The 20,629-nt window shown below is 45.1% G+C and overlaps 1 protein-coding gene across 2 annotated transcripts in view; it reads right to left on the bottom strand.

Moving 5' to 3' along the window:
• The window catches only part of dnah7 (dynein, axonemal, heavy chain 7), an 816,199-nt gene that overhangs the window by 517,901 nt on the left and 277,669 nt on the right, over positions 1-20,629 (bottom strand). For both annotated transcript variants that reach the window (XM_085985836.1, XM_085985837.1), the window contains exons 26-28: positions 3,248-3,375; positions 2,079-2,291; positions 1,852-1,950 (exon numbers count right to left, since the gene is read on the bottom strand). In XM_085985836.1, the coding sequence (XP_085841962.1) occupies positions 1,852-1,950; positions 2,079-2,291; positions 3,248-3,375 (440 nt within the window). The remainder of the gene's footprint in view (positions 1-1,851; positions 1,951-2,078; positions 2,292-3,247; positions 3,376-20,629) is intronic.

Here is a 20,629-nt window from a genome sequence, read left to right as displayed (position 1 = left end):
GGAGGAGAGAGTGCACCAGATACTTGGAGGACGTCTGTCTGGTCCAGTGACCACTGCATCTGCCGACCCCATTACCGACAGCGAGGGTAAGACTCTCGCCTTTTCCACCTGTTGCCTTCCACTTGGTCCCACCGCCAGCATGCATCCTCAGTGTGCAGCCATGTCAGAGCCTTGCCGCAATCTGGCATGCCTTTCAGCAAATCTGTCCTTTTGCTAAAGCCACTCTTCCACCTCCCACTTTCAGATGAAGCAGCACCAACTCGGGCTCAACGCGCTGAAGCTGCCAGTGCCAGTGCCACCGGAGGCGAGGACCAGGAGGAATCCGGACCAGCCGTTGCAGAATCCGGGGAGCGGAGACATCTGCAGACTGGGGATAGTAGTCCCCTGGAGGGGAGGGGGGGTGGCTCTGAGGATGAACCAGTTGCCGGACCAAGCGGCATGGAGCAACGCAGGGGGGATAGGCAAGTTCGGCCACCGTCTCCCCGCAGGGCAAGGCAGGTCGTCATGACTGCTGCACAGAGTGCAGATGAGGTCCGTCGCCCTCCAAAGAAGCTCCCATTCCGATGCCAGTTGGTCAAAAGGCTTTTAGGTGTAGTGGTGCAAGTGCTTCGGACAGGGTTGAAGGTACCAAGTATTGTAAAGCTCAAATCCCAGAACTCCGCTCCACATTAGCTCGCCAACTCTCTCTAGCAGCGAGCGCAATGAGCAGGCCAAGTGGCAGAAGATTCTGCAGTAGAGCTGTCCCCTTTAAATAGCGCCCCCCTACTCCGAGAAGGGCCTGTTAGCCCTCCTTCGAACTGTCACTAATAGCGCTGGGCGCTAAGGCTCCGGGCGCCACCCAATATGCGCTCAGGCGCTCCTAAAAGGCGTTGCACACTGAAATGACGTCATGAGCTGCTTGCGCTCGCGGGCGCGCGCAAACACTTAGCGCAGGCGCTAAATGTATAGTCAATATCTGAGTTGGCGCTATCTTCATAGCGTCCGCCCCAACATAGCGCTTCGCCCCAATTCTAGGTCTCTTTAGGCGCTCAGCGCCGGCGCTACCAACCCAATTTCTAGGCCACAGGCTATTAAACATGGAAGCAGTGTGAAACTGAGATGAAAATATTGGAACTCCAACAGAATAAAAAGGAGCACAATTCTTATGGGTTCTTTGGAACTATCACAAGTACTGCAAATAAGATATTATTGTGTCTGAGGTAAGTATAGGAAAGGTAAAAGGTTTTTATTCTGTAACAGCATAATATAATTAAAAAATATAATAAGCTATGTCAAACAATTTATTAGGTTTCAATTTATCTATAACTCTCAGAATCTCAAACACCTTGTTAAGGTCGCCTCAAGTCTCCTTTTCTCCAATGTAAACATTCCTAGCTGCCTTAGTCTGTCCTCATACTTCAAATGTTGAATCTCCAGTATAAATTGGATGTCCACCTTTATACCATCTCCAAAGCCAGGACCTCCCCACTATAGTATGGTGACCAGAATTGTACACAGCTCTTCAGGTGCAGCCAAACCAATGCTCTAAACGAGCCCACTACTACCCCTGGAACTTATGTTCTATAACACTGGCCGATACATTCCAACATCTTGTTTGTCTTATTTACTGCTGTCGTACATTGAAAGCACTGAAAATAATCGGTTTCTATATAAACACTCAAAGTATAGTAGGTTGTTCACAAACAAGTCAACTGATTATTTGCATTGCATTGCTTAAATTTTTTTAATGAATTGATTGTAATCACTTTTTGTTCAGCTATTAACTTTACAATTAAGCTACTGTACAGTTTTAAAGCCATTAATAATGGAGAACAAAACTAAAAGTGTAAGGAGGAGGAAAGACAGTTTTACCTCAAAAAGTGGCAAATCATGAGACAAGAACTTGGGCAGATTAACATCAATAATCGATCTCAGTAGTAAAATCTCTTCATTTTCCGTTGGGTATTTCAGCTAAATACAACAAAATCATAGCTAAATTTATAATATAATTTATTTATCATTAAGAAAGATTTTATGCAGCATAATAAACTTCTGTCACAAAATCTGCTGCATTAGGATAACTATGCATTATGTGTTACCTTTATATTTCCTGCAGCAGTTAAGACAGATTTTACTGCACGCATCCCATAGTCATAATGATGCTGTGAAGACAGTTGCTCCGAGCAAAGCCGATAGGTAGCTACAATCTTAACTGACAGAGGTCGAGCACTGACAAAACCACAAGAGTAAAGTACAATCTCTGCAATCATTGCATAGTCTGGTACCATCATAGCTACTGTTCTGAAGAGAGCCTACAATATAATAATGATCAAATAATTGATATGTTAAAATATGGTATTACCTTCCTGACAAAAATCATTCTAGTGACACAAGTCTATTTCACATTTACACAGAAATAGGAGGAATTTTAACTACCATGAGTGTTTCCGGAGGGAACCTGCAGGTTTCAGTTAGATTCCCGCCTGCCAGCGGCAGAATGAGACTTCGGCAACTTTAACATTCACATGCAGCCAACCAACTGCCCACCCAGAACACTCGGGAAGTGAGCAGAACGTGGCTTCTGATTGGAGGCTGAGGTTCGGGTGTTGGGGGGCTAAACTTTCCTTGTGAGAGATGAAGGAGCACTCTTGCTCCGCCACAAAGGAAAGTAAAAAAAAACTTACCGAGAACGTCCTCTTCTCACTCGACTTTATCTGGCAGGAAAGCCGCAGAGGCGTCCCTGCTCAGATTAGAATTAAAAGCACAGCTAGGGCCCGTGGACATCATCGGATTCCAATCTGCATATTGAAATAAGAGCCCGCCATCTTCAGGTGAGAGCAATTGCCACCGGCTCAGAGGAGCAGGTTAAAATTGAAGGTGGTGGGATTTAGGTGGGATACCAACGGGTAAGTCAGCAGGTCGATTCGGCAGGTGGGTCGGGTTAAATTCGAGCCCACAGGGGAAAAAAAAATCTTGTTTATAATTTATCATTTTGTCAAGATAGTCCTTTCTTTTCATAACCAAAAATCTTTTGTTCAAAATTCAAATGCAGTTAGGCAACATATTATCACATTATCAAACCATTACACTATTGGTAAATTTTCTGGCAGCTGTATCAATACTTAAACTATACATCTGATTTATATCTAAAATATTTTCATGCATTATGGATGACCATGCAAGGGTTGGCTATTAATCATATGACAAGCAATAATATTCACCTCATTGCCAGCTGACCCAAATCATGACAAGGAATATGTAGAAATACCTTAAGGTTGTCTGGCAACTCTGAACGACCAGCATAACCTGGATTCATTGTAATGAAGACAGCACAGGTTGGGTTAAGTTTCAGTTCAGTTCCTTCAAAAATCAATGTAACTGACCCAGCTGCAATACCTGCAGCATAGAAAGAGAATAGAAAGCTTCAATGTATAACTAAACATATAAAGAAGACGTCACAGGCGGGTACGCGGCTGTGTGAAATCATCTTTCTTGCCATAAAAATCAATTCACGCTGAATTCAATGGCCTAAAAATGGCTGTCAAAATAGCAGCGAGGCTAATAGTGCTCTTAATGCGAGGAGCATTCATAATAAGGTGGATGAATTGGCTGTGAAAATAGAGGTAAACGAATATGATTTGGTTGGGATTACGGAAACGTGGCTCAAGGATGGCCAAGGCTGGGAACTCAACATCCAGGGGTATTCGATATTCAGGAAAGATAGGCAAAAAGGAAAGGGAACTGGTGTAGCATTACTGGTTAAAGAAGGAATTAACACAATTGTAAGGAAGGACATTAGCTCTGATGATGTGGAATCTGTATGGGTAGAATTGAGAAATACCAAGGGGCAGAAAACGTTAGTGGGAGTGGTATATAGACCTCCAAACAGTAAGGCAGAGGTTGGGGATGGCATTAAAAGGGAAATTAAAGAAGCGTGCAATAAGGGCACAGCAGTCATCATGGGTGACTTTAATCTACATATAGATTGGGCTAACCAAATTAGTAACAATACTGTGGAGGAGGAATTCCTGGAGTGTTTACGGGATGGTTTCTTGGACCAATATGTCGAGGAACCAACCAGAGATCAGGCCATCTTAGACTGGGTATTATGTAACGAGAAAGGATTAACTAGCAATCTTGTTGTAACGAGGCCTCTTGGGTCGGAGCGATCATAATATGATCGAATTCTTCATTAAGATGGAGAATGAAGTAGTTGACTCAGAGACTAGGGTCCTAAATTTCAATAAAGGAAACTACGATGGTCTGAGGCGTGAGTTGGGTAGGATTGATTGGGGAATGTCACTCAAAGGGTTGACGGTGGATAGGCAATGGCAAACATTCAAAGACCACATGGATGAACGACAGAATTTGTTCATCCCAGTTTGGCATAAAAATAAAACAAAAAAGGTGACTCAACCGTGGCTAACAAGGGAAATTAGGGATAGCATGAGATCCAAGGAGAGGACATATAAATTGGCCAGAAAAAGCAATAATCCTGAGGATTGGGAGCAATTTAGGATTCAACAAAGGAGGACAAAGGGATTAATTAAGAAGGGGAAAATAGAATATGAGAGTAAGCTTGCAGGGAACATAAAACTGACTGTAAAAGCTTTTATAGGTATGTGAAGAGAAAAAGATTTGTGAAGTCAAGCGTAGGTCCCTTGCAGTCAGAATCAGGGGAATTTATAATGGGGAACAAAGAAATGGCAGACCAACTAAATACATATTTTGGTTCTCTCTTCACAAAGGAGGACACAAATAACCTCCCAGAGATGCCAGGGAACATAGGGTCTGATGAAAGGGTGGAACTGAAATAAATCAGTATTTGTAGGGAAATGGTGTTAAGGAAATTGATGGGACTGAAGGCCGATAAATCCCCAGGGCCTGATAATCTACATCCTAGGGTACTTAAGGAAGTGGCCCTAGAAATAGTAGATGCATTGCTGATCATCTTCCAGCATTCGATGGAATCTGGAACAGTACCCATGGATTGGAGGGTAGCTAATGTTACCCCACTATTCAAAAAAGGTGGTAGAGAGAAAACGGGGAATTACAGACCGGTAAGTCTAACATCGGTAGTGGGAAAAATGCTAGCGTCCATTATAAAAGATGTAATAGCAGAGCACTTGGAAAACAATGACAGGATCGGACAAAGTCAACATGGATTCACAAAAGGTAAATCGTGCTTGACTAATCTACTGGAATTTTTTGAGGATGTAACTGGTAAAATAGATAAGGGAGAACCAGTGGATGTGGTGTATCTGGACTTTCAGAAGGCCTTTGATAAGGTCCCGCATAAGAGATTAGCGTGTAAAGTTAAGGCACATGGGATTGGGGGCAAGGTATTGACTTGGATAGAGAACTGGTTGGCAGACAGAAGGCAAAGAGTTGGAATAAACGGCTCTTTTTCCGAATGGCGGGCAGTGACTAGTGGGGTACCGCAGGGATCGGTCCTTGGACCCCAGCTACTCACAATATATATAAATGATCTGGACAAGATGTAGTATCTCCAAATTTGCAGACGACACAAAGCTGGGTGGGCGTGTGTGCTGTGAGGAGGATGTCGAGAAACTCCAGGATGATTTGGACATGTTGGGTGATTGGGCAGAAACATGGCAGATACAATATAACGTGGATAAATGTGAGGTTATCCACTTTGGTGGCAAAAGCAGGAAGGCAGATTATTATCTAAATGGCAATAGATTGGGAGAAGGGGAAGTGCAACGAGACCTGGGTGTCCTTGTGCACAAGTCGCTGAAGGTAAGCATGCAGGTGCAGCAGGCAGTTAAGATGGCAAATGGTATGTTGGCCTTCGTAGCGAGAGGGTTTGAGTACAGGAACAAGGATGTCTTGCTGCAGTTGTACAGGGCCTTGGTGAGACCACATCTTGAGTATTGTGTGCAGTTTTGGTCGCTTTATCTGAGGAAGGATGTTCTTGCCATGGAAGGAGTTCAGCGAAGATTCACCAGGCTGATACCTGGGATGGCAGGAATGACGTATGAGGAGAGATTGGGTCGATTGGGCTTGTACTCGCTGGAGTTTAGAAGAATGAGAGGGGATCTCATTGAAACTTATAAAATTCTGACAGGACTGGACAGACTAGATGCAGGAAGGATGTTCCCGATGGTCGGGGAGTCCAGAACCAGGGGGCACAGTCTAAGGATAAAGGGTTGGCCATTTAGGACAGAAATGAGGAGGAATTTCTTCACCCAGAGAGTGGTGAATCTGTGGAACTCTCTACCACAGAAGGCGGTGGAGGCCAGTTCATTAAATATATTCAAGAAGGAGTTGGATATATTTCTTAAGGCTAAAGGGATCAAGGTGTATGGGGAGAAAGCAGGGACCGGGTACTGAATTTGGATGATCAGCCATGATCGCATTGAATGGCGGAGCAGGCTCCAGGGGCCAAATGGCCTACTCCTGCTCCTATCTTCTAGTTTCTATGTTTCTATGTTTCATCGTTATTTATGTGCAAATGCCACAGCAATTTCAGGCGAGGGCAGATGCATGATTAAACACGGAAATCTAAAAGTTACTGTCGGAGATGCGCTGCTCCCCATTGAAATACATTGAGCAGCATGAAGTTGCTGTATTTGCATGGTAGATATGAAGTAAACTCACTACAGAAAGTTAAGTTGCTATTTTAAGTCTAAATTGTCTTTTCACGACATGATAAGTGCTAATTACTGCCAGTTAACCTCTCTGGCACTTAAAATTAACTCTTACAAGCGTGGAGTTTCATTCCTTCAGCTTTTAATTGTTGTTGGAAATTTTAAAAAATTTAAATAAACTTTATTACTTTTTCTTTGTCTCTCTTTACATTCTCTTAATCCAATCTTTCTTTCCTTCTCTTTATTTTGTTTCTGTACCTGATTTGACGTTGAATTCTAAATTACACTTCCTTCTTAGTCTTTGCACTGTTAACTTCAGAATCTTTCAATCTGATTGGTTAAGGAGATACATAGTTGCTTGCCCTATTCACTCAGATTCCAGATGCCCTGTAGAGGGCGCCGCACCATTTCCATCTCGCACTTCCAGCAACTTCAGGGCAAAATATAATTGGCCCAGAAATTCTGTTCGCAGCCCTCCCACGGGCAGAGGGCTGCGATTTGGAAAAATCTCCGCCTGGACCAGAGGGCTCCTGGGAGGCGCAGAATTCCGTTGCTGTGCCTCTTTAAACTGTCGGTTTGCAGGGCACGTGAATCCCAGGGGCACAGGTAGTTTGCAGCGTCCCTGGGATCACGTGGGCCATGGGGAGCCAATCAGAGCAGGGAATCTCCATTCATAGATTTGACAGGAAGACCTGTCAAATCTATGAATAGAGATCAGCCCCAAAACATAAGTAAAACTTCAAATACATTTTTTAAAAAACATCACATTTTTAAAATGACTATAAATTACATAAATTAAAGTTTTTAACAGGGCTAAAAATAAACTTACCTTTCTTTAAAGTATTTTAAAATGATAAATCAGTGGAAATTTTTTTTTGTGTTTTTACTTTCTTCAACTGTTAGCCTGGTAAAAGCAGGCCTTGCGCCTGCTTTTCCAGACGCAGCAGTTTCCGACTTACCTGGACTGAAGCAACTGTGAAAAAAACGGAAGTTTCAGCCATACGCGCTGCCTATCCGGCGCAGGCGTTTGACCTGTCAAGCCCTTTCTTCACAGAACGGAAGTTTCGGTTTCCAGCGCATGCGCAGTGCATGCCTAAAACCGGCACTTCCGTTGCCCCTACGGGTGAGTACACAGCGCATACACACCCATAGGGAATGGAATTTATGGGCCATTGACATTAACAGGCACGGGCAAGTGTAACTAACAGCGAGCACCATTCGTTGGCCTGCCACAGCAACTTTTGGACAAATATAGTATTCCACATAACATTATGATTTATAGTAAAGCATGTGGTGTTACCAGTGCTCCATTGTGCACAACCTTCTACTTACTTCAAATAGTGCTTCAAAATTGCATTCACATCGCATTCCGAAGCATGAATGCAATTGCATGGCAGGTAAGTGAAACACCTATTCTTCCCCTCCAAAATAGCTTTTACTGGTACTTTGTGAAAAAGGGCATGCCAGAGTCATCAACAATCAATGTAGTCTAATTGGCCTCGCCTACCAAGATGCCACCAATCATAATTGCAGGCATTATCGTACCTATGTAGCAAAAGCCATGACGAACGGTCTTTACCGGCTTCAGGTCAGCAGAGAGCCAGATGCAGCACTATACTATCTGCTGCAAGGACACTTGCTACCATCATGTATCATAGGCTGGCACAGCCAGTGACAGTACATGTCAGCTGTGGCTTCAAACCTGCCTCCACCTCCTTCAATGCATGTTGAAATGCTGACTTATAGGAATGTTGTTGTGGAGTGGCAAACAGGGCCACCGTCTTTTGCAGCCAGCTCATGTAGCACTACTTCCACTTCAATAGCTATCAAACAGTGGGCCAGATGTCGCTGCTAAAACCATTCAAAATACATTATAAATATACAGATTTGCTCAAAGTCATTCCCCACTCACTGGACGCTCCTCACCTGTAAGTGCTCGACTCTGTATCTGTACTTACCAACTGTTGTTATGGGCACCAGTTGATATATAGTTTGCACATTTTCATAGTCACTCAGAAAATGTTAAGAATTCATGTTTTATGTTTTTCTGGTTTTTTATGAATATAGAATTGAAGTCAGTGCAAATGTCGCACAGAAATTTGCATTTAGACAGGCAAATGTGACAGACGCTCAGCATATTGTGTTTTATAAATAGGTAACTCAAATGTAACCTTTAGTCCGCTAAATATTGCATCGGCCTGATAATTCACAAGTAACTAACGCTGCAGTTGTACACTTTTGCATCAATGTCAAAAGGCTTCAGGTGTGCATCGACACAAAACTGACAGTATAACTCTAGAATCAGATCCCAATCTGGCTCACAATTGCACTAATGTCACCAGGTGCAGTTGACCATCTCAAACAGCTTGGGCTTTAACCTATATGGAGAATTACTCCAGTTGTGAAGCTAGATTTGAAGGGTGCTCAGATCAGTCGTTGAACATAAACTTAGTCTGCGTAACATTATGAGAAAGCATTAACAAAATACCTTCCAGAGGAGCAGAGCTGTGCGTCACATCCTACACCTACCAGAGTTTAACTTCAGCCTTAGTCACTCGTAGTACAGGAACTATGGCTGATAGAAAAGAGTAAAAGTGAAGACAATGTAGATCATGAAGTAGTGATTAGATGACACTCAGCTGATATTTTAAAAGCTTGAAGATTTGTGAGAGGAAGGAGAGACTGAGGGAGTTAAGGAGTTCCATACTATTTGAGGTCCTAGGAAATAATCAGTTAAATTACAGAACCGAGCAAAAATTTCAGCTCATTAAAGATTGGGGAGGAGGAGTATGTAGGATGGTATATTTAGAGCTTAGAAGGAAAAAGCATGGAAAGTCCAGGTGAGTACTGACCACAATAGCAACAATAAAACAACCAAGGAAACAAAAGGACTACTGCTAATTTAAGTAGGAAGGCTTATGAAAACAGAAATTCCTTACCAAGGACAGAAGACATGCCTTCAGGACCACAAGTCAGGAGATGGCACATTAAGGGGGACATAAACAACATAAGAACATAAGAAATAGGAGCAACAGTAGGCCATACGGCCCCTTGAGCCTGCTCCACCATTCAATAAGATCATGTCTGATCATCAACCTCAACTCCACTTTCCCACCTGATCTCCATATCCCTTGATTCCTCTAGCGTCTAAAATTCTATCTAGCTCAGCCTTGAATATACTCAAAGACTCAGCATCCACAGTCCTTTGGGGTAGAGAATTCCAAAGATTCACAACCCTCTGAGTGAGGAAATTCCTCCTCATCTCAGTCTTAAATGGCCAACCCCTTATCCTGAGACTATGCCCCCAAGTTCTAGACTCTCCAGCCAGGGGAAACAACTTCTCAGCATCTACCCTGTCAACACTCCTCAGAATTTTATATGTTTCAATGAGATCACCTCTCATTCTTCTAAACTCCAGAGAGTATAGACCCAATCTACACAATCTCTCCTCTAAGGACAACCCTCTCATTCCAGGAATCAAGCTAGTGAACCTTCATTGCACTGCCTGTAAGGAGACCAAAACTGTGCACAGTACTCCAGGTGTGGTCCCACCAAAGCCCTGTACAATTGCAGCAAGAATTCCTTACTCTTGTACTCCAATCCCCTTGCAATAAAAGCCAAAATGCCATTGCCTTCCTAATTGCTTGCTGTACCTGCATGCTAACTCTCTGTGCTTCCTGTACAAGGACACCTAATCTCTCTGAATACCAACATGTAATAATTTCTCACCATTTAAAAAATGTTCTGTTTTTCTATTCTTCCTATCAACATGAATAACCTCACATTTCCCCACATTATACTTCATCTGCCACCTTATTGCCCACTCACTTTTAACCTGTCCATATCCCTTTGCAGGTTCTTTGGGGGAAAAATTGAGTCGAGCCCCTTTGGGGTGGTAACTTCGCCGGGGCGCTACTTTTAGCGCCCCGGAAAAATTAGCGCCCCCGCAGCCAAAATTGAGTGGTAGCACCCCAAGAGGGGATCGGGGCGCTACTGGAAGGTATTGCAGGCATTCCTCCCCTTCTTAAAAGGGAGGGGCCTTGCGCAGTGTAACCCAGGGCCCAGCTGGGCCACCGGGGATCAGAGTGCCGGCAAAAGAGCCTGGCACTCAAGAGAAGTGCCAAGCTCATGGAGCGCAGCCAGCACTCCATGAGGGGGCGGATCAGGAGGCTGGGGACGGGAGCAGAGGCAGGTGCTGGCAGACGGCCAGCAACAAAAATGGCCACCCGGCACCTCGCCTTTAAATAGCGCCACCCCAGCTGCAGGTAGGCCCCCCGACATAGCATCCAGCGGTAAGTCAGGGGGCGCTACCGAAGATCGTGGCTGGGGTACGAGCTATTTAAAGGCTGAGTTTCGCGGGAAGCGTTGGCTGCGCCCAGACGCTAGTTGCTTTGCGCCACATTAGGGCGCTAATGGGAGGCACAAAGCAACCGAATTCTTCCCCCTTTGTGTCCGCCTCAGAGCTTAATTTCCCACCTAGCTTTGTATCGTCAGCGAACTTGAATACATTACATTTGGTCCCTTCATCTAAGTCATTAATATAAATTGTAAATAGTTGAGGCCTAAACACTGAACTTTGCGGCCTGCCAACCTGAAAATAACCCGTTTATCCCTCCTCTCTGTTTTCTGTCCGTTAACCAATCCTCTATCCATGCTAATATATTACCCGCAACTGCATGAGCTCTTATCTTGCGTAACAACCTTTTATGTAGCCCCTTATCGAATGCCTTTGGAAATCCAAATATACTACATCTACTGGTTCCCCTCTATCTACCCTGCTAGTTACATCCTCAAAAAACTCTTAATAAATTTGTTAACCACAATTTCCCTTTCATAAAAACCATGCTGACTATGCCTAATCATATTATGATTTTCTAAATGCCCTGCTGCCACTTCCTTAACAATGGATTCCAGCATTTTCCCAACAAATGATGCTAACTGGCCTGTCATTCCCTGTTTTCTCTCTCCCTTCTTTCTTGAATAGCGGGGTTACATTTGCTACCTTCCAATCCGCTGGGACCGTTCTAGAATCTAGGGAATTTTGGAAGATTACAACCAATGCATCCACTATCTCTGCAGCCACCTCTTTTAGAATCCTAGGATGTAGGCCATCAGGTTCAGGGAATTTGACGGCTTTTAGTCGCATTAATTTCTCCAGTACTATTTCTTTACTAATGCTAATTTCTTTAAGTTCCTCATTCTCAGTAGACCTTTGGTTCCTCACGATTTCTGGAATGTTTTTTGTGTCTGGTTGGTTCCATTACGTATTGCTCTAGGAAACTGACTTGAAAGCATTTCATGAACTCGTCCTCCAGACTACCTATGTCAATTTGATTTGCCCAGTCTATATGAAGATTAAAGTCCCCCACAATTATTGCATTACCTTTGTTACAAGCTCCTATTATTTCTTGATTAATGCTCTATCCAATGGTATAGCTACTGTTAGGGGGCCTATAAACTCTCCTACCAGTGTTTTCTTCCCCTTGTTATTTCTTATCTCCACCCATACTGATGCTACTTCCTGATCTTCCGAGCCAAGATCTTTTCTCACTACTGTCCATATGTTTTCCTTTATTATCTGAACTTCCCCCCTCCTTTTCCATTGGCCTGTATTTTTGAAACATCAAGTACACTTCAATATTTAGTTCTCAACCTTAGTCACCTTGCAACCATGTCTCTGTAATGGTTATTAGATCAAACCAATTTATCTCTATTTGTGCCATTAATTCATCTATCTTGTTACAAATGCTTCGTGCATTCATATAAAGAGCCTTTCATTTAAATTTTTACCATTATTCCCTGCTTTCACCTTATTCGCTGATGCACTATTACTGTCTGTCTTGGATAGAGAACTGGTTGGAAGACAGGAAGCAAAGAGTTGGAATAAACGGGTCTTCTTCCGCGTGGCAGGCAATGACTAGTGGGGTACCACTGGGATTGGTGCTAGGACCCCAGCTATTCACAATATATATTAATGATCCAGACGAGGGAACTAGATGTAATATCTCCAAGTTTGCAGATGACACAAAGCTGGGTGGGCGTGTGTGCTGTGAGGAGGATTCAGAGTAACTCCAGTATGATTTGGACAGGTTGGGTGATTGGGCAGATGCATGGCAAATGCAGTATAATGTGGATAAATGCGAGGTTATCCACTTCGGTGGCAAAAACAGGAAGACATATTATTATCTGAATGACAATGGATTGGGAAAAGGGGAAGTGCAACGAGACCTGGGTGTCCTTGTGCACCAGTCGCTGAAGGTAAGTATGCAGGTGCAGCAGGCGGTTAAGAAGGCAAATGGTATGTTGGCCTTCATAGCGAGAGGATTCGAGTACAGGAGCAAGGATGTCTTGCTGCAGTTGTACATGGCCTTGGTGAGACCACACCTTGAGTATTGTGTGCAGTTTTGGTCACCTTATCTGAGGAAGGATGTTTTTGCCATGGAGAGAGTGCAGCGAAGATTCACCAGACTGATACCTGGGATGGCAGGAATGACGTATGAGGAGAGATTGGGTCGATTAGGCTTATATTCGCTAGAGTTTAGAAGAATGAGAGGGGATCTCATTGAAACTTATAAAATTCTAACAGGACGAGACAAATTAGATGCAGGAAGGGCGTTCCCGATGGCGGGGGAGTCCAGAACCAGGGGTCACAGTCTAAGGATAAGGGGTAAGCCATTTAGGACTGAGATGAGGAGGAATTTCTTCACCCAGAGAGTGGTGAACCTGTGGAATTCTCTACCACACAAGGCAGTTGAGGCCAATTCATTAAATATATTCAAGAAGGAGTTAGATATATTTCTTAAGGCTAAAGGGATCAAGGGATATGGGGAGAAAGCAGGGACAGGGTACTGAATTTGGATGATCAGCCATGATCTCATTAAATGGCAAAACAGGTTTGAGGGGCCGAATGGCCTACTCCTGCTTCTATCTTCTATGTTTCTATGTTTCTAACTGTCTGGGGGAATAAATCTTGTTCGCCAGCAAAGTTGCAGTGTCACCGGCAACTGCAGTTAACGGCCACTGGAAATGGCTACAACGCTAAACGAGTGAAATTAGTTTGGGGGGCATGGTGGTGCAGTGCTCACCTTCCGGAAACACCATCCTGGTGGCGTTGCTGGAGGAATCCGGGACAAAATTTCTGTCCAGGTGCAGCATTGGAGCTTCCCACAGCCTCTGGGAGTGAAGCTGTAGAGCTCGCAAGGAATTGTGGGCAATGAAGAGGTCTGACAATTAAAGGGGCCATGCACACTGAAGCAATACAAAATCAAATGAAGTGAATCAATATATTTTTCAGCCCTTTCTGCCTTTTAAAACATATTCAACATTTAAAAGAAGTTCCAAATGTGAATTATCAGCCCTTAAAGCTGAATTACCTTCCTAACCTCAACAAATGAGAAAACTGCCTCAACACTAATACAAATGGCTCAGCAAACCAGGGAAGATATGCAGCACTCCAGCTTTGTGCAGGGGGTCAACATTTCTACATAGGCCCTCTACCCACAAGGACCAGGGGGCCCTCCAGAAAGAAGGATGTGGGAGTACATCACCGAGGCTGACACTTCCAGCAGTGCCGCCCCCACCATCTGGCTCCAGTGCCCAAAGAAGCTTCATGACCTCAGACCACAGGTCATGGCTAAGCTCTTGGCCAGTGGCCGGGCTGAAAGGATACGAGATGCTGGTATCCTCGTACGGTATCCTCCTTCTGGCATGCACCTCTTACTTTCCCGCCCTCCCGTCAGCACAACTCCACCCTTGTGCCTTCCCCATTTCACACATCCAAGAACTGCAGCCTGCCCAGCCAGTGGGTCAACAAGAAGAGGGAGAGGAGAGTGAAGAAGAACAAAAACAGAAAACAATTGGTTTGAAACTCCCAGCCACCAGCTCCTCAGGTTCAACAAATAAGGACATTTGCAGTGTCCCCCACTGAAAGTCAGCAACCTTCCACCAACCATGCTGCAGCCACTGGGGTAGCACTGCGTGATCTCAGTAGGATAGGCAAAGGCACACACAAGACAGTCACTAGGAGAATGCATACGGGGGATGAGTTGATTCCTTGATGTCACATTGGATGGTCATATATAGGTGGATTGGAAGGCTTGCTTTGTGGTGCCTTTTACTTCAGCATCGTGGCCCAGAGGACATTGTGATGGTCAGTAACAGTTGGAAGGTAAGGTGTGGGATTAACGTTGAAAGGGGTATTGGGGTTGTGTTCACTGGGACCGCAGGCGGATGATTGCATCCCAGATATCACCTCCACAAAGGGGCTGTCTGGGATGCAACCTTCCGTCCGATTCCTCCTCTTCGGATTCCTCCTTTATGGCTTCCTCCTATTCTGCATCTTCCTCTTCCCTCTGCAAGCGGATGCTGTAAATGTGAAATGACAGCATAAAATGCTGGAAATACTCAGTTGTCAGGCAGCATGTCAACCTGAGACGTGAATTCTGTTTTTCTCTCCACGAATGTTGCGTGACCTGCTGAGTATTCGCAGCATGTTCTGTCTTCTCAAAGGCCTACACACTTAAAGGACTTTTCACATCGATTGCAGCAAGCCACCACTTCAATGAAATCAAACAAAACAATCCAAACCCTTAAATTCAAACTTACCTGAATGATGTCTGTGTCCCTTTCAGAGGTCCAAATATTGCCACTGTCAGTCTGCTTGCACACCAGGTTAACCTGGCGTGCTTAGAACCCAGCGCTGAATTCAGCGCCAGGGTCGAAGTTCACGCTTGTGACGTAAAGTCACCATTGCATGCCAATTTACATCACAACACCACCATTTTGTCCAGCATGGCGCTGCCAGTTACAGGCAGCACAAATGTAAGGACAAAAACGGCAGCCGCCGCAGGAACTGCCAGCAGCTGGCAAAAGAGTGGCAACCGTCGTTTTAGCGCCAGCTAATGGCACTACATCGTGGCGCTAAGGCCGCGAATTTCTAGCTCTCTGTCCCTTCCTGCTTATCTTTACCCAAATCTCTACACTGCTCCATTGCCTTGACTTTTCTCTTTAGACTTCTAAATTTCCCCTCAGCTGACTCCTTCCCCTAAATAAGTTCTGCATTCTCTCGACCTGTGTGGAACTCTTTGTTGGCAAAGACCTGAAGGTAGGGAGTAAACAGGGAACCTGGCATGTCCAGGTACCAGTGCTTCATTTATTTAGAGGTCATCAAGGGTACCAACAGGGCTGTGTGAGATGACCGACACCAAAAAGTCTCTTCTAATACATGTGTCACTCAAATTGGTCAATAGAAATGTGGAGATTTCTTTGGAAATTAAGGATTTTTAAGGTAAGTTTAGTCTCAGTTCTTAGACTTCAGTCCTTAGTTCTTAGTTTACTTGTAATTCTTTTAGTAGTACTTTGTCTACTGTATGTAGAAAGGCCACATTGCAAAATAGGAAAGTGCATCTCTGACAGGGCAGAGAAGGTTACAGAGATTTAAAGGGGGGAAAATTCAGTTGGTTTGCACCTCCCATTAGCACCTTAAGAGGGCGCTAATGGGGCGCAAAGCAACTAGCGCCCGTGCGTGGCGATATTTGCGCCGTTCACAAAATTAACTAGACATTTTGCGGCGGCGCTAAACACTACCGCCACGATCTCCTGCGCCGGCAGAGCATGACGTCAGTCGAGTGTGCAACGTCCCGGTAGCGCACCGGACCAGATATTGAGTGGCACCCCCTGCCTTACCACCTGCTGCTAGCAACGACAGGTGGAGGGGAGCGTTTTGCAGTCAGGAAGGGACTGGGGGAGCGCTATTTAAAGGCGATCGCTTCCTGCCTTTTTTTGTTGGTGACATTTTTGCACCACACATTCTGAGAGAGAGAGAGAGACTTCTGGAGAGATTCAACGCTGTGTGAAGGAGTTTTGGGTACTGAGCAGCACTTTGCAGGTTCATTTTAATTTGCCCTTCCTTGTATCGATTTAGAAGAGACTGTGGGGGCTGCACTCTGAGCTCTTTCCCTGGGTCTCTCCATTGCTCTTTCCAGCAGATTTGATGTACAGGTCTCTCCAGGCCGAGATTCAAGGCTGCAATGAGCAGGATGTGGATGGAGAGCAAAATCAACCCTTCCCTTTAAGAACTGGCTGGCGCCATTGTGTCTGTGTTCCATTGCTGACTGACATCACATGAGCTTCGCCAGCTGTGATGAAATAACTCTGTGTTCTGGCATTTGTATTGTCTGTTGCTGTTGTACTTGTTAATGTCTGGAATGTTCTACAGGTGTAACCACTAATGCTCCTCCCTAGCTCCGCCCCTCTGGATCCTCCGGATTGGTGTGAGTCTTACTTATAAGAGCTGGGTCTTACTCATAAGGGCTGGGTCAGAGATGAATGATGGTTGCCCTGTGTTAACTTGATGCCATGTTCTTACTTAATAAAAGCCTTTAGTAACCTCTTGGATTCAGGCCGTTATTTGGCACATCAATTTTATTAAGTAACAACTTTTGGAAGATGGATCGATTTTTGAAACCAGAGCGTCTGGATATCGATCCCCATTTGGCAGACACGTCGAAGAAATTTACGCATTGGCTTCGATGTTTTGAACACTTCATCGCATTGTTCGATCTGACGGTTAACAAGCTGGGTCTTCTAACCAACTTGATAATGTAGTGTCCGAGGATCAATAACACTCAGACTGCAGGAGAACAATAAAACAGGTATTTACTTGAACAGAGGGGAACTCAAGACTGACGTACAGAAGCCTGCTATGGCTTTATATACAGGGGTGGTCACTGCCGGTACTGCAGTATAGAATCAGTTCTTCTCTTAAAGGTACATACACAACAATTCCTCCCCTTTTAGATAAACAGTACATAACATTCATTTAACAACTAAATAATAACTAATTACAATTACAATTTTCTCTGTACTATATACATCAACTGAAATAATCATTTATAAGTTCAGTCTTTGAGGAGGCTTCCTGATCCTGACTGGATAGCGCCTTTCTCGAGTATCCTGTTCTTGCGGCGGAGTTGATTCTGGTTCATTGTCATTGGTTGGTTCGTCAGCTTCCAATACCACTGCTTCTGAGGTAGACGCAATCTGTACTTCGGGTTGATTACCAGGTGCCCCTGCTCGTGGTATGGGTTTGGCTTGTTCCTGTGACTCTAGAATCTGGTCAGCATGGCATCTCACGATGCTCTCTCCAATGTCCACTGTGTACATTAGTGGTCCCTGCTGTGTGCATATCGTTCCTGGCTGCCATTTTTCTGTTCGGTAGTCGCGGGCCAAGACTGGTTGCCCTATCTTGAAGCTCCTGGTTGGCTTCTCATTTATGTGCTAGAATTGCTTATCCTCAACATCTCGTCTTATGTTTGGTTTGAGCAAATCCAGGCGACATCTTAGCCTTCGGTTGAAGAACATTATGGCTGGAGCTTGGTTGGTGACTGCATGTGTCGCATTCCGGTAAGCAAACAAGAAATTATCCAACTTGTGTTGTAGTGGTATGTCGTCATTATGCATTGCCTTTATTGCCTTTTTAAAGGTCTGAACAAACCTCTCAGCCAATCCATTTGTGGCTGGATGATATGGGGCAGATGTGTAATGCTTCACCCCATTATTCCTCAGAAACCTCCGGAAATCCTCTGACACAAACTGTGGCCCATTGTCGGAGCAAATCTATTCTGGCAAGCCATTCCTGGTGAAGATGGTCCGTAGGACTGCAATAGTTTTCTCCGTGGTGGTGGAGGACATTTTGATGACCTCTGGCCATTTCGAATGGGCGTCCACAGCGATTAGGAACATTGAGTCCATAAATGGACCAGCAAAATCAATGTGTACCCATTGCCATGGAGATGAGGGCCACTCCCATGGATGTAGCGGAGCCTGTGGTGGAGCGTTTTGGACCTTCTGACATCCTGTGCATCTCTTGGTCATATCCTCGATTTCTTTATCGATTCCCGGCCACCACACAAACGCCCTGGCTAGGCTCTTCATTTTTACCCCTCCCAGATGACCCTCATGAAGCTCATTGAGTACTCTATCTCTCAACTTGGGTGGAATTACCACTCGGGATCCACACATCCAGGTCCCCCGGCACACTGACAGCTGTTCTCTCCTTGGCGAGAATGCTGGCAACAGTGAGTCGCCATGTGCTGGCCATCCCTTCACCGTCAAATCATAGACCCGAGAGAGTGTCGGGTCATTTCGGGTTTCCTTCTCTATACTTGAGTTTGTAACAGGTAGACATTCGACTATGGTCACATGGAATATCTCAACAGGGTCCACTGCAGGTGCTTCCTCTACCGTAGGCAACGGTAGGCGCGACAGCCCATCAACGTTTCCATGCTGTTTCGTACCCTTGTACTCTATGTTGTACTGATGTGTCCCTAGAAAAAGTGACCATCCTTGCAGCCGTTGCGCCGTCATCACCGGAACGCCCTTCTTTGGGTTAAAAATGGAGACCAGGGGCTGATGATCAGTCAGTAGGGTGAATTTCTGCCCGTGCAGATAGTGATTGAACTCCTTCACCCCCCACACCAGGCTGAGGGCCTCCCTGTCAATCTGGGCGTAGTTACGCTCGGCTGAGGTTAACAAGCGCGACGCAAAGGCTATTGGCCTCTCTGAACCGTCAAGGAATTTGTGTGACAGCACCGCTCCGATGCCATAGGGAGACGCATCACATGCTAACCGAATCGGTAGTGTTGGATTGTAGTGGGCCAATACTTCTTTTGAAGTGATTAGGCATTTACATTTCTGAAAGGCACGCTTACACTCATCACTCCATTTCCATGTTACTCCAGTTTGCAGCAGGGCGTTCAGTGGGTGCAGAATTGTAGATAAATTCGGCAAGAACTTATGGTAGTAGTTCACCAACCCGAGGAACGACCTCAGTTGCGACACATTTTCCGGTGCTGGAGCCTTGACTACAGCCTCAATCTTGTCCGGCGACTTATGCAACCCTTCCTCATCAATCATGTGGCCACAATACGAGATTTGTCTCCTGAAGAACTCGCATTTGGGGTGGTTGGCTCGTAGCCCATATTCCTGTAATCTCGTGAGCACCTGCTCCAGGTTGGCAAGGTGTTCACTGTCATTTTCGCCCGTAACCAGGATGTCGTCCAAATAACACTGGGTCCCCGGGATCCCTTGCAGGACTTGTTCCATCGCCCTCTGCCAAATAGCCGGGGCTGATGCTACCCCGAATACCAGTCGATTGTACTGGTAAAGGCCTTTGTGAGTGTTTATCGTGAGGTATTTCCCAGATGCTTCTTCCACCTCCATTTGTAGATACGCTTGGGCCAGATCAATCTTTGTAAAGCGTTTCCCTCCAGATAGTGAGGCAAAAATATCTTCTATCCGTGGAAGTGGATATTGTACTGTGTGCAGGACTGGGTTCACAGTTACCTTGAAGTCCCCACAGATGCGAACCTTCTTCGGTTCCCCAGGCGTGCTGCTCAATGATTTCTTCATTACAGGAACGATGGGTGTGGCCCACTCGCTCCAGTCCACCTTGGACAGCACACCTGAATGCTCCAGACTCTCCAGCTCTGCTTCAATGGCTGGGCGGATTGCGTAAGGTACCGGTCTGGCCTTAAAAATTTTTGGGTTTGCGTTATCTTCGATTTTTATCATTGCCGTTACTCCTTTTAGAGTCCCAAGTCCTTGTTGGAACACCTCTTTCGTGTCAGTTAGAATCTTTGACTGTCGTCCAGGTGTGACATCATCATCCTTTTTATCTGTCACAGTGAGCGCCTGAATGGAATGCCAATCCAATTGTATGTTTCGGATCCATTCACGTCCCAATAATGGTGGTCCTCCATCTGGTAGTATATATAGATACAGTTTCTGTGTTTCCTTGCCGTTGTATTCAACTGGCACCCTTATTTTTCCTCTGGGGTAGACTTTTTGCCCCGTGTATGTCTTCAATACAATGGACGTGTCCTTCAAGGGTATGTGTGGGAATAGCCGCTCATAGACTCGTCGATTCATGACAGTTAGGGCTGATCCTGTATCCAATTCCATCTTTACTTGGGACCCTGCTATCATGAGGGTGACCCAAATTGTTCAGTGATCCTCCTTTGCGATCACGTTGTGTAACT

This window comes from Somniosus microcephalus, chromosome 4 (assembly GCF_052327205.1).
Source record: "Somniosus microcephalus isolate GS21.2 chromosome 4, FLI_Smic_1.0, whole genome shotgun sequence".
Lineage (NCBI taxonomy): Eukaryota > Metazoa > Chordata > Chondrichthyes > Squaliformes > Somniosidae > Somniosus > Somniosus microcephalus.
Note: the sequence above shows the minus strand (reverse complement) of the source record. Positions and strands in the feature narration are given on the sequence as shown.